Source organism: Ranitomeya variabilis, chromosome 2 (assembly GCF_051348905.1).
Source record: "Ranitomeya variabilis isolate aRanVar5 chromosome 2, aRanVar5.hap1, whole genome shotgun sequence".
Taxonomy (NCBI): domain Eukaryota; kingdom Metazoa; phylum Chordata; class Amphibia; order Anura; family Dendrobatidae; genus Ranitomeya; species Ranitomeya variabilis.
In genome coordinates, this window is record NC_135233.1 from 954,401,626 (window position 1) to 954,415,127 (window position 13,502).

A 13,502-nucleotide genomic window follows, 5' to 3' on the forward strand; every position below is an offset into this window, starting at 1 on the left:
GGGGGTTTTGAGTAATGAACCAGGCAGGGAGTTTTTAAAAGCCTCAGGTATCTTTTGCATGTGTTTAGAGTTAATTAGTTGATTCAGAAGATTAGGGTAATAGGTCGTTTAGAGAACCTTTTCTTGATATGCTAATTTATTGAGACAGGTTTTTTGGGTTATCAGGAGTTGTATGCCAAAATCATCAGTATTAAAACAATAAAAGACCTGACAAATTTCAGTTGGTGGATAATGAATCTATAATATATGAAAGTTTAATTGTAATCATTACATTATGGTAAATAATGAAATTTAACACTATATGCTAATTTTTTGAGAAGGACCTGTATATAAAAAAAAAAAAATAGTGGGATGCTGGTTAAGGAACCAGGGGGTATGAGTCTTACCATCTCGAAAGTGCACGCGGTTGAAGCTACTAGATTCACTTCACTATATATTTGTATATCCCCATAGTAAATAACAAATCACTTGGCACTCAAAGATTCTTTTTGTAGGATGAAAGTGAATATTTCATTTATTTGTGCATCCAGTTCGAAAAGTTTTTAAACGTTTTCTGGAATTACCGGCATCTCAGCACCTCAGCGTCCTGGACCTGGATACATCAGCGTCAGTCCCCTTAGCGATTTTCTCGCCTTGTCCGTGTGTCTCACCTCTAGAATACCTCCCAGGACCTTTGAGGTGCATTTGTCCGGTTACATTTGTGCGCAGCCCCCCTGGGGCCAACACGTCGCGCCTTCTTGCTTCCAGTTTCTTAAGAGATGTTTCTGATGAAGGTCTTGTGACCGAAAACGTTTAAAAACTTTTCGAACTGGATGCACAAATAAATGAAATATTCACTTTCATCCTACAAAAAGAATCTTTGAGTGCCAAGTGATTTGTTATTTACTGACGGGTTGGATACCTGACTTGTGCACCACCAAGAAGCCTTGAGTGCCGTGTATACGCCTTGTATATCCCCACAGCCATACCTATACGTGTGCCTCATATTACGACGACCGGCCTGGTACATTTTTTGCAACAAAAGCATTCAACTGGCAAGTATACCGTAGTCCACTTTACCCACCACCCACCTACTACGGACCTAACAGATATCTCACTCTTGTCTGTTCTTACAGCAATACGTGCATGTATGCTCCACTGTACGACGACAATCGGTTCATCATACGTTTACGTTTATGAGTAGCAGCAAAAGTATAGGTCGGCAAGTACGTTATAGCTCCTTGTTTTGACCCATATTACTATACCATGGCCACTTAGTCCGAATCACTACTCATTATGTTCCATCATTCTTTATAGGACTATCTTATTCCTTTGTCTCTGGCTGATACCCTTAGTAACACTGTAGTGCAGCAGTAAACAAGGAACTTCTCACTAGGGTATGTTACATTATTTTTATCGTCTTATCCTCTAGCTCCAATGCACGCCATATCTACCTCCAGTCCTCCTAGTTGTTCTATTTTTCGTCCTTATACCATACATGTTAGGTGTACGAGCATTGGCATTGTATGTTTTACTCTGACTATGGTTTTTGACATGTTTTCTAGAATTGTATATATGTAAATATGCTTCTGTTCTGTATATAGTTATTCATTGTTCTTTTTTTGTGTCATTTGTTTCAGCGATAATGTGATCAAGGCCACGAGTTGGCCGAAACGTCATTTACGCCTATCGCTTCTCCGCTTTACCTTACTGCAAACAATTGTTTCAATAAACTTGTTCACCTGCATCAAGCATCTTCCATAGTACGTGTGCAGTGATTATATATCCGTATGTTTGATGGGACTACTGGTTCCGTTCACTTGCACCGTCATACCCTCAATAGTCGAGTGCTAGCCTTTTGTACTCTCCTTATATGCTACGTGGGCTGTGTTATATGCTACGTGGGCTGTGAGACTCTTTCTCCCGGGGCCCTCAAAAACCTGGAGCTCGCCCTGTCTTCACTGATTGTTCGCGGCCGGCCGAGCGCGGCCAATCAGTGACAGATGCAGTCCGGCTGCAAATTTTTGTGGGATTTGAACCACGCTTCGCTAATTGGTCGCGCACGGCCGGCCGAATCCTGTGTATTCATTGCATTATTCTGAAATCTTCATAAAAAAACTACATACATATTCTAGAATACCTGATGCGTTAGAATCGGGCCACCATCTAGTCTTTAATAATTCATTAGCATAAAGCATACTTTCAGTTATGCTTTAAGTATCATAGGAAACGATGATGATTGAATGATTGACTTACAGTACAGATCAAAAGTTTGGACACACATTCTCATTTAAAGATTTTTGTGTATTTTCATGAATATGAAAATTGTAAAATCACACTGAAGGCATCAAAACTATGAATTAACACATGTGGAATTATATACTTTTTTCTTGCTATAATACAAATTGTAACAGTCTATTCAGTAGGACTATCAGCTGTGTATCCACCAGACTTCTGCATAACACAACTGATGGTCCCAACCCCATTTATAAGGCAAGGCACACCTGTGAAGTGAAAACCATTTCTGGTGACTACCTCTTGAAGCTCATCAAGAGAATGCCAAGAGTGTGCAAAGCAGTCATCAAAGCAAAAGGTGGCTACTTTGAAGAACCTAGAATATAAGACATTTTCAGTTGTTTCACACTTTTTTGTTAAGTATATAATTCCACATATGTTAATTCATAGTTCTGATGCCTTCAGTATGAATTTACAATTTTCATAGTCATGAAAATACAGAAAAATCTTTAAATAAGAACATGTGTCCAAACTTTTGGTCTGTACTGTATTTGCCTATTGTTTATCGGGGTGTAATTCTCTGACAAATTCCCCGCTAAACCCCCGTGCAATATTTGGCTCTATCTACAACCCCTGGCAAAAATTATGGAATCACAGGCCTTGGAGGATGTTCATTCAGTTGAGAAAAAGCAGATCACAGACATGGCACAAACTAATGTCATTTCAAATGGCAACTTTCTGGCTTTAAGAAACAGTTTAACAAAAATCAAGAACAAAAAATGTGGTAGTCAGTAATAGTTACTTTTTTAACCAAGCATAGATAAAAAATGATGGAATCACTCAATTCTGAGGAAAAAATTATGGAATCATGAAAAACAAACAAATAAAAAAACACTCCAAAACATCACTAGTATTTTGTTGCACCACTTCTGGCAGTCTTAACAGCTTGCAGTCTCTGAGGCATGGACTTAATGAGTGTCAAACAGAACTCTTCATCAATCTGGCTCCAACTTTCTCTGATTGCTGTTGCCAGATCAGCTTTGCAGGTTGGAGCCTTGTCATGGACCATTTTCTTCAACTTCCACCAAAGATTTTCAATTTGATTGAGATCCGGACTATTTGCAGGCCATGACATTGACCTTATGTGTCTTTTTTTCAAGGAATGTTTGCACAGTTTTTGCTCTATGGCCAGATGCATTATCATCATGAAAAATGATTTCATCATCCCCAAACATCCTTTCAGTTGATGGGATAAGAAAAGTGTCCAAAATATCAACATAAACTTGTGCATTTACTGAAGATGTAATGACAGCCATCTCCCCAGTGCCTTTACCTGACATGTAGCCCCATAGCATCAATGACTGTGGAAATTTGCATGTTCTCTTCAGGCAGTCATCTTTATAAATCTCATTGGAATGGCACCAAACAAAAGTTCCAGCAACGTCACCTTGCCCAATGCAGATTCGCAATTCATCACTGAATATGACTTTCATCCAGTCATTCACCGTCCACGATTGCATTTCCTTAGCCCATTATAACCTTGTTTTTTTTCTGTTTAGGTGTTAATGATGGCTTTCATTTAGCTTTTCTCTAAGTAAATTCCATTTCCTTTAGTCGGTTTCTTACAGTTAGGTCACAGACGTTGACTCCAGTTTTCACCCATTCGTTCTTCATTTGTTTTGTTGTGCATTTCTTGTTTTGGAGACATATTGCTTTATGTTTACGGTCTTGACCCTTTGATGTCTTCCATGGTCTACCAGTATGTTTGCCTTTAACAACCTTCCCATGTTGTTTGTATTTGGTCCAGATTTCAGACACAGCTGACTGTGAACAACCAACATCTTTTGCAACATTGCATGATGATTTACCCTCTTTTAAGAGTTTGATAATCCTCTCCTTTGTTTCAATTGACATCTCTCGTGTTGGAGCCATGATTCATGTCAGTCCACTTGGTGCAACAGCTCTCCAAGGTGTGATCACTCCTTTTTAGATGCAGACTAACAAGCAGATCTAATTTGATGCAGGTGTTATTTTTGGGTATGAAAATTTACAGGGTGATTCCATAATATTTTCCTCAGAATTGAGTAATTCCATAATTTTTTTTCCCTATGCTCGGTTAAAAAAAGTAACCATTACTGATTACCACATTTTTTTGTTCTTGATTTCTTTTAGTGTTTCTTAAAGCCAGAAAGTTGCTATTTGAAATGACTTTTATTTATGTCTGTGATCTGGTTTTTTTCTACAAAATTAAACAACTGAATTAACATCCTCCAAGGCCGGTGATTCCATAATTTTTGCCAGGGGTTGTATAAATGTTAATGTGATATAACGGATTGATGATTCAAAACCACAATGAAATCATTAGCTTAATATTACAGATGGCTAATTTTGCTCCATCTCAAAAGATCTGGTTGAAACGTACCTCTTCTGGCTTTAGCTGAATGGCGCGGTCATAGCAAGCTGTAGCATCTCTTAACAAACCAATGCTTTCATGCTCCAAGATCTGCTCTTTCAGAGAGGCCTCTTTCTTACGAATCGCGCTCACACCAGCTACACCGTCCGGTTCATGCATAGCAGCATAAAGTTTCTAAACAGGGTGCAAAAACTACTTTATTAGATTGCCCTATGAGCAAATGCCCCATCATGCTCACTGTGAGCTTATGAGTGTATACGGCCCTTAGTCACCCACAGCCATTCATGAACAGATAAACACAGAGTCCCCTAAGGCAATAACTGAAAAGGAAATAGTTTCCAAGTTATGAGATATTCTCTAATACGTTCAGCCTAATTAAAAGGGATTTTCCACTTTTAAAAAAGTAGTCACCAAATGTTTTGTTATTAGTAAAAAAAAAAAAACAAACAAAAACAAATACCGTATATACTAGAGTATAAGCCGAGATTTTCAGCCCATTTTTTTTAGGCTGAAAGTGCCCCTCTCGGCTTATACTCGAGTCATTGTCCCAGGGGGTTGGCGGGGGAGGGGGAGCGGCAGGAGCTGGCGGCTGTCACATCATACTCATCCCCTCCCGGGGAGGTCTCTACACATCCCTGCTTCTCAGATGGTCTCTGGCGCCGGCAGCTCTGCCTGTGTTCAGCGGTCACGTGGTACCGCTCATTAAAGTAATGAATATGGACGCGACTCTACTCCCATAGGCGTGGAGCGCATATTCATTACTTTAATGAGCGGTACCATGTGACCACTGAACACAGGAAGAGCTGCAGGCCAGAGACCATCTGAGAAGCAGAGACTGTGCCAGGAGGGCGAGTATGACGGGAGAGGGTGAGCAATGCGATATTGACCTGTCCCCGTTCCACCGCGGGCTGTGTCTTCCACGTCCTCTGGATGTGGCGTTCAGGTCAGAGGGTGCGATGACGTGTTTAATGCACTCCCTCTGCCTGAACAGTCACTGAAGAGATGTAAGACACAGCGGCACGCGGCAGTGGAACGGGGACAGGTGAATATCGCAAGTGCTGGGGGCCTGAGTCAGCGGCGACACCGGCACCAGGCCCCCATAGCGCGCCGGTGTCCCCGCCTGCTCAGGACACCGGCACCTGGCACCCAACGACAAGAGGAGAGTATGTCATTTTTTTTTTAATCGCAGCAGCAGCATATGGGGCATCTTATCAACCTTTATGGAGCATTATATGGGGCATATTTTCCTATGGAGCATCTTATGGGGCCATCATTAACCTTTTATGCAGCATTATATGGGGCATATTTTAATATGGAGCATCTTATGGGGCCATCATTAACCTTTGTGCAGCATTATATGGGGCATATTTTTGTATGGCGCATCTTATGGGGCCATGATTAACCTTTGTGCAGCATTATATGGGGCATATCTTAATATGGAGCATCTTCTGGGGCCATCATTAACCTTTGTGCAGCACTATATGGAGCATATTTTTGTATGGCGCATCTTATGGGGCCCATCATGAACTTTATGGAGCATTATATGGGGCGTATTTTACATGGAGTATCTTATGGGGCCCATCATGAACTGTATGGAGCATCATATGGGGCTCCTGATTCAATATGAATATTCAAAAACATTTAACCTACTTAATTTTACTATTATTGGTATCTATTTTTATTTTTGAAATTTACCAGTAGCTGCTGCATTTCCCACCATAAGCTTATACGAGTCAATAAGTTTTCCCATTTTTTTGTGTGGCAAAATTAGGGGTCTCGGCTTATACTCGAGTATATAAGGTAAATAGAGAATACATTTATCCTCTTTAGGTACAGCACTGGCTCACCGTCACAGCTCCAATCTCTGCGTTTTGGCTGCAGAGGTGTCATCACAGACAGCACACATTGCCGCTGCAGCCAATCACCCTCAGTGATACAGACGGCACAAGCTTCCGAGCTCAGTGATGGTGCACACAGCTACAGTCAACCTTTATTTTTTTTACTAGGATTCGATTGTTTGGGAGCCAATTTTATAAAATGGGAAACCCTTTCACTATGTAAATGTAATGCATTACTTACACTGTACTAGACTTATAACCAGAGCTGCTTTTATAATTCTGCAACCTTCATATCAGAACAATTTCCAGCTTTTTTTACTGGCCCTACGTCTTTAAAGCGCTTGTACTGGTGATTTGCATAAGCGTATTCTATACCCCAGAAATTGCATATTAATGTAAAGTAGTATAAAAAGCAGAGCTGTTAGGGAAGCGTCTAAGGACAAGATTCTTATTGATATTCGATAGTAACCCTCAGAATCGCGACGGAAACATTAGACTAGAATATCGGCTATAACTCACCATTGGTGAAAGATAAGCAATGCAATGTACATAGGTTGTATCTATTAATAAAATAGAAAATGATATTCAAAGGTGAAATTAGACTTCAGACTTTCCATTAACTGTAGATTAAGCAGCCAGCATTGCAAGTAAAGACATTCAAGATACCTGAGAATAATCTGATGGAATAAACATTACTAGTAAGAGAAGTTTCTATTATCAATACCCGCTCACCTGCAAAAAACCCAAGTGCTCTTGAATTTCTTGCTTTTTTTCCACGATAAATGACTCAAAGTGCATGACAGCCCTGGTGTAAGCTTTAGAGCGAAACGAAGCCACAGCCAGAGTATCTTGAGGTATAAGCTCTAGAAATCTGGTCACATTTTGATACTCTCCGTACTCCTCATGAAAGGCTGCTAATGGGATAGTAAAATCAAACAATTTTCAAAAAAAGCACAAAAAATTAAATAAAAAGGTACATCAAGTAAATCTTATTTAAATATTAAATATTTTTAATATTTTGACAAAAAATATCTGGCATAAAAATTAATCTTCTAAATCAGTCAGAGTAATAACTTTTCAATTGGAATGGAATATTGCTATTTGGCACGTTTTACATCTCACTACAGCGGGTCTACGTACAGTATCTGGAAGCAATGAATAAATCAAATCTGAACAGCATTACTGCTATGTAGACTATACTTGGAAATATGAAATACACCATATAAACACAAGTATTGAGACACCGCTCTTAACCCCTTAGAGACAGAGCCAATTTGCAGCTTAATAACCAGGCCAATTTTTGCAATTCTGAGCTCTGTCACTTTATGAGGTTATAACTCTTTACGCTTTAACGGATCTTGGTGATTCTGACAAAGTTTTTTCGCAACATATTGTACTTCATGTTAGTGGTAAAATTTCTTTCATATTTCTTGAGTTTATTTATGAAAAAAATGGAAATATGGCAAAAAATTGGAGAATTTTGCAATTTTCAAACTTTTAATTTTTATGCCCTTAAATCAGAGAGATATGTCACAAAAAATATGTAATAAATAACATTTCCCACATGCCTACTTTACATCAGCACAATTCTGGAAACAAAAATTTTTTTTGTTAGGAAGTTATAAGGGTTAAAAGTTGACCAGCGATTTCTCATTTTTACAACAAAATTTACAAAACCATTATTTTTAGGAACCACATCACATTTAGGCTATTTGCACAAGTTCAGGAAAGTCTGCAGAATTTTCCTGAAGAAAACCGGACTTTTTCCGCAGGAAATCCGGATGTGTTTTTTTCACTTAATCGCGTTTTTTGCGCTTTTTTTTGCTGATTTTTCCAGAGCTTCCCAATGCAATAATCTAGCGGCAAAAACATGAAAAATCGGCAAAATTAATTAACATGCTGCGTTTTTTTCATGAAAAAAAACGCAACATGTGCACAAAAATTGCAGAATGCATTAAAAATGATGAGATTCTTATGTATGCGGTTTTTTATCGCTTTTTCCACGGAAAACGGCCAAAAAAAATGCGAAAAATCCTGAACGTGTGCACATAGCCTTAAAGTCACTTTGAGGGGTGTACATAACAGATAATACCCAAAAGTGGCACCATTCTAAAAACGGCACCCCTCAAGGTGCTCAAAAACATTCAAGAAGATTATTAACCCTTTACATGCTTCGCAGGAACTGAAGCAATGTGGAAGGAAAAAATGAACATTTAACTTTTTTTTTTACAAACATTTTACTTCAGAACCTATTTTTTTTTATTTTCACAAGTGTAAAAAGAGAAAATGCACCACAACATTTGTTGTGCAATTTCTCCTCAATACGCCAATACCACATATGTGGAGGTAAAACAATATTTGGGCGCACGGCAGAGCTCGGAAGGGAAGGAGGGTCGTTTGACTTTTTCAATGCAGAATTGGTTGGAATTGAGATAGGACGCCATGTCGCGTTTGGAGAGCCCCTGATGTGCCTAAACAGTGGAAACCCCCCACACGTGACAGCATTTTGGAAACTAGACTCCTTAAGGAACTTATCTAGATGTGTGGTGAGCACTTTGAACTCCCAAGTGCTTCACAGAAGTTTATAACGCAGACCCGTGAAAATAAAAAAAATAACTTTTTTTCCACAAACCTAGGGATTTTTGTGTACTCACCGTAAAATCCTTTTCTCGGAGCCATTCATTGGGGGACACAGACCGTGGGTGTATGCTGCTGCCACTACGAGGCTGACAGTAAGTGATACAAAGAAAGTTAGGCCCCCCTCTGCAGTATACACCCTCCTGCTAGCTCTCAGCTAACCAGTTCGGTGCAAAAGCTGGAGATCAATAACAACATATGAGCGTATAGCATTATATATGAGAGTATAGCATGTCAAATTATAAAACATGCACAAGCTAATAACAGGGTGGGAGCTGTGTCCCCAATGAATGGCTCGGAGAAAAGGATTTTCACAAAAATCCCTATTTCTCCTTCGCCTCATTGGGGGACACAGACCGTGGGACGTCCCAAAGCAGTCCCTGGGTGGGGACAACATCAGATGAGGCCCTGTGTAACCGCTACTTACAAGTGCACCACCGCGGCCTGCAGAGTCCGCCTGCCCAGATTCACATCTGTGGAAGTCTGGGAATTATAGTGCTTCAAGAATGCATGAGGACTGGACGAACACGCAAGCTTGCAGGTGTGCTTCGCCGACGTCTGGTGCCTAGAACCCTAGAAACCTCGATAGACAGGGAGATAGGCTGACATCTCCCACGAATCTACCAGGCTAACATGGCCGATGAAACGGCCAAACCCTTCCTGTATCTGTCAGGAAGCCTTCTTCTTACCATCAGGAAGTCCAAATAAAGCGTCCAACCTTCGGAAGGACGCCGTCCTTGAGACGTACCTACTCAGAGCACTCACTTCGTCCGGAATATGGGGAACCCATTCCGTTTTGTGGACTGGTACCGAAAGAGATGAGGGAAGATCGATGCCCTCATAACAGTGGGAATACAAAACCACCTTGGTAAGAAGGGATGGGGATGGCCTGAGAACAACCTTGCCTTGAAGGTAATAAGGGAAAAAAAAAAGTCAGAAAGAACAGAGTGGCTAGCTCCGAAGAGAGGATGACGAGATCGCAGAGAAAAAAGGGCGACAGTAAAGTCTGTCCGGATCAAAAGGAGTCTACTGTAAGACTCCCAGGACCACTAAGGTCCCAAAGATCTAACGGTATGCGATAGGGAGGAACCACATGTGAAAACTCCCTGCGAGGAAGTCCCTACTTGCAGTTTTGTTGCAATAAGACAGAAAAATACTAGTTCCGCAAATGAAAAAACCTGATGTGGTCAGTGCGGATCTCCCAGGATCACTGGGGCCCTTCCTGCTTCCAAAAGGCTCTCGGAAGTAGTGGAAGAGGGGTTAGGGAAACTGGTACCATGGAAGAACGAGAGCATGCACTGCGATGGCTTTTGGATCTCGAGACCAAACCATGAACTAGAGTACATTGGCGTTCAGTCTGGACGCCATCCGACCAACATCTGGAGTGCTCCAGAGAAGGCAGATCTGATGGAAGAGTTCCGGGTGAAGTTCCCACTCTCCTGAGGCGGGATCCTGACGGCGTCTGCCGTCTAGAGTTCTACTCCTGAGATGTGTATTGCCGAGATCACCTGAACCATAGATCTCAGCCCATCAGAGAATGCGAGGTATCTCGACCATGACGCCTGACCGTGGGTACCTGCTAGATGATTGACGTATGGCACAGCCGTGGCATTGTCCGATTGAATTCGGATGGGGTGACCCGCCAGAAGGCAGTGGACCTGCTGTAGCATTAGCGTACCGTTCGGATCCCCAGAACAATGATCAGGAGAAGAGGACTGGCATCAGTAGTCACTAATAACCATTGAACCAGGAGAAAAGATCTCCCCTGGATGAGGAAGGAACTCAGAGACTACCCTCTGAAAGCTTGTTTGACCTGCAGAAAACGAGAGGAGCGAAGGAAACCGCTTCCATCATTGTTACCATTTTCCCTCGGAACCCTCCTAGCAAATCGAATGGAATGAAGGGATGTGTGAACAAGTACGCAAGCTCCCTGTTGAAGGGCCATGGTCTTGTCTCAAGGGAGAATTACCACCCTTCTGGAAGTGTCCAGGACCATCCTCAAAAAGGATACCTGCTGGGCTGCAAATGAGGAAAAACTTGTCAAAGATTAGCTGCCAGCCCAAGTGAGAAATGGTATTACAAGAGATATAGACGACTCAGCGCTGTCCTGGAAGAGCGGCTAAAAAGTCGACCAGATAGGGCAGGACGACCACACCTCTAGGGTGCAAGAGGAACATGACAGCCGCCATAACCCCTCCGAACACTCTGGGTGCGATATCAAGGCCGAAGGACAAGGTCGTGATTTGAAAATGCTGTTCGCGAATGGAAAAGCGAAGGAATTTTTGAAGAGGGAAAAAATAGGAATGTGAAGGTAAGCATCCCGAATGTCGGTGGATGCCAGAAACTCCACCTTTTTCCATTGAAGTAGTGGCTGAGTGGAGGAACTCCATCCAAAGAAGGGGGACCTAGTCAAGCTTGGTAGAAGTTTGAGGACAAGGATCGGTCTTACTTTTCGGTCCCCTTTTTGGACCCAAGACCCCTTAGATCTAGACCGTCCTGGTCAACTCATCCACTGCTCGTTGGGTCTACAGGAAACATGCGATCCTTTGTCCCTGTGTGGGGAACGCTCCCAACTTCTCACCGAATAACCGATCACCCTGGTAATGGAGTGATCTCAGAGGCTTTTTAGAGTACGCTTCCATTCTCTGAGCTATAAAGTCCTTCTGAGTGTAATGGCATTTGCTGCTGACAGCGCCGCGCAAATAGCCGCATCCGAGAGGCGTGAAGCAGCTAGTCTCCCACTCAAGAAATTTGACTGACCAGCTGTACTGTCTTCGGGAGGTTACTGTTGTGAATCAAAGAAGTTAAGGTCTCCGACCAGGAGACCTTTGCTGTAGCAACCCATGTGGCGGCTAAGGAAGGGTAGAGCGCTGAACCCGAGGCGGCAAGACGGAACTAGCTAGATTTACTATCTGGCAGTCCATTGTATTTTTAATTGATGACCCATCGGGAAGGGATACTGGAAGGTATACCACAGGAGATTCTACCCAGTTAATCTGCCAAGTAGCAGAATGCGCCACTGCATCCGGAAGGTCAGGAATAGCCATCTCTTGCAATCGCCAATCGGAGTTAAAATGATGAACCCTCAATCCACCATCCTCTTAACAGGGAAGTGGAGAGGGATCGTCCACCTTCTTGCATCATCTGCTAAATAGTGGTGATGCAGAGGGAGATGTTCGGACGCCAAAAAGGGTGCCTATGTACATCCTCAGAGTTCAGGTTACCGGGTGGACAGGGCTGGTTGTCCGGCGATAGGCCGGGCTGCAGAAGAGGATACATGGAGGCGACACTCCGTGTGCTATTGATGGTGTGGGGAGATCGGTGCCCTTTAAAAGAACCCGTCGCCTCTAAGAATCAGACCAGGCATGGCATTCCATGTCCTACGGGGGGTATACGTGGAGGGGACACCCCACATGTTAGCATATTGGCTGAAAAAGGATACCGCGTTTGCAGAGGCTTCTGTCCAGACGCTCCCTGACCGGGTGAATGGCAAATGCTCTGCTGGGAGTTCAGTCTCCTTATGAGGGACACTGTATGATCTAGAGTAGAACTGAAGTCCTCGTCGATCTACAGAGATTGGCTGATGATATAAATAGGGGAATCCATCCTTTTCTGAAGTTCTGGTGCGTCCCGAACCAAGGCAATATCCAATCCATATTCAGAGTCTTGTTCTCAGCAAATCATTGGTGAGGGATCAGGAAATGAGACTTCCGTTTTCTAGATACTTGTATGTTTCTAGACGCCTGTACGTTTCTAGAATACTTGCGGCACCTGCTAGTCGACGGCTCACATGAAGGACAGGGACCATCTATAACGGTCCTGCGAGCACTCCGAACCACAGAGGGTTCGCGGAGGGATTCAATCACTTGGTCAAAGAAGCCATGGGTTGCGGCAGTGACGAAGCCCACTCAGGGAACTAGGTACTCTGGGATAAGCTGGGGTCGGCGGCGGAGGGCTCCTGAGCTCATTTAGGGTGACCGCTTTCGGACTGGTCATGTGCCTTTAAGACAGGGAATATTGGTCATGAGCCTTTAAGACCAGGGAATGCTGGTCATGTGCCTTTAAGACCAAGGAATGCTGGTCATGTGCCGTTAAGACCAGGACATACTGGTCATGTGCTTTTAAGACCAGGGTGTACTGGTCATGTGCCTTTAACACCAGGGAATACCGGACATGTGCCTTTAAGACCAGGGAATACTGGTCATGTGCCTTTAAGACCAGGGAATACTGGTCATGTGCCTTTAAGATCAGGACATTCTGGTTATGTGCCTTTAAGACCAGGGAATACTGGTCATGTGCCTTTAAGATCAGGACATTCTGGTTATGTGCCTTTAAGACCAAGGAATGCTGGTCATGTGCCTTTAAGATCAGGGAATGCTGGTCACGTGCCATTAAGACCA

General features: G+C 42.7%; 1 protein-coding gene across 2 annotated transcripts in view; it reads right to left on the minus strand.

The window, feature by feature from the left end:
• Positions 1–13,502, minus strand: part of ATR (ATR checkpoint kinase) — a 230,734-nt gene that overhangs the window by 99,087 nt on the left and 118,145 nt on the right. Inside the window, exons 28-29 of one of the 2 annotated variants that reach the window (XM_077290794.1) lie at positions 7,198–7,376; positions 4,637–4,801 (exon numbers count right to left, since the gene is read on the minus strand). In XM_077290794.1, the coding sequence (XP_077146909.1) occupies positions 4,637–4,801; positions 7,198–7,376 (344 nt within the window). Of the gene's footprint in view, positions 1–4,636; positions 4,802–7,197; positions 7,380–13,502 lie in introns of both variants that reach the window. The other variant, XM_077290793.1, reaches the window with a different exon arrangement.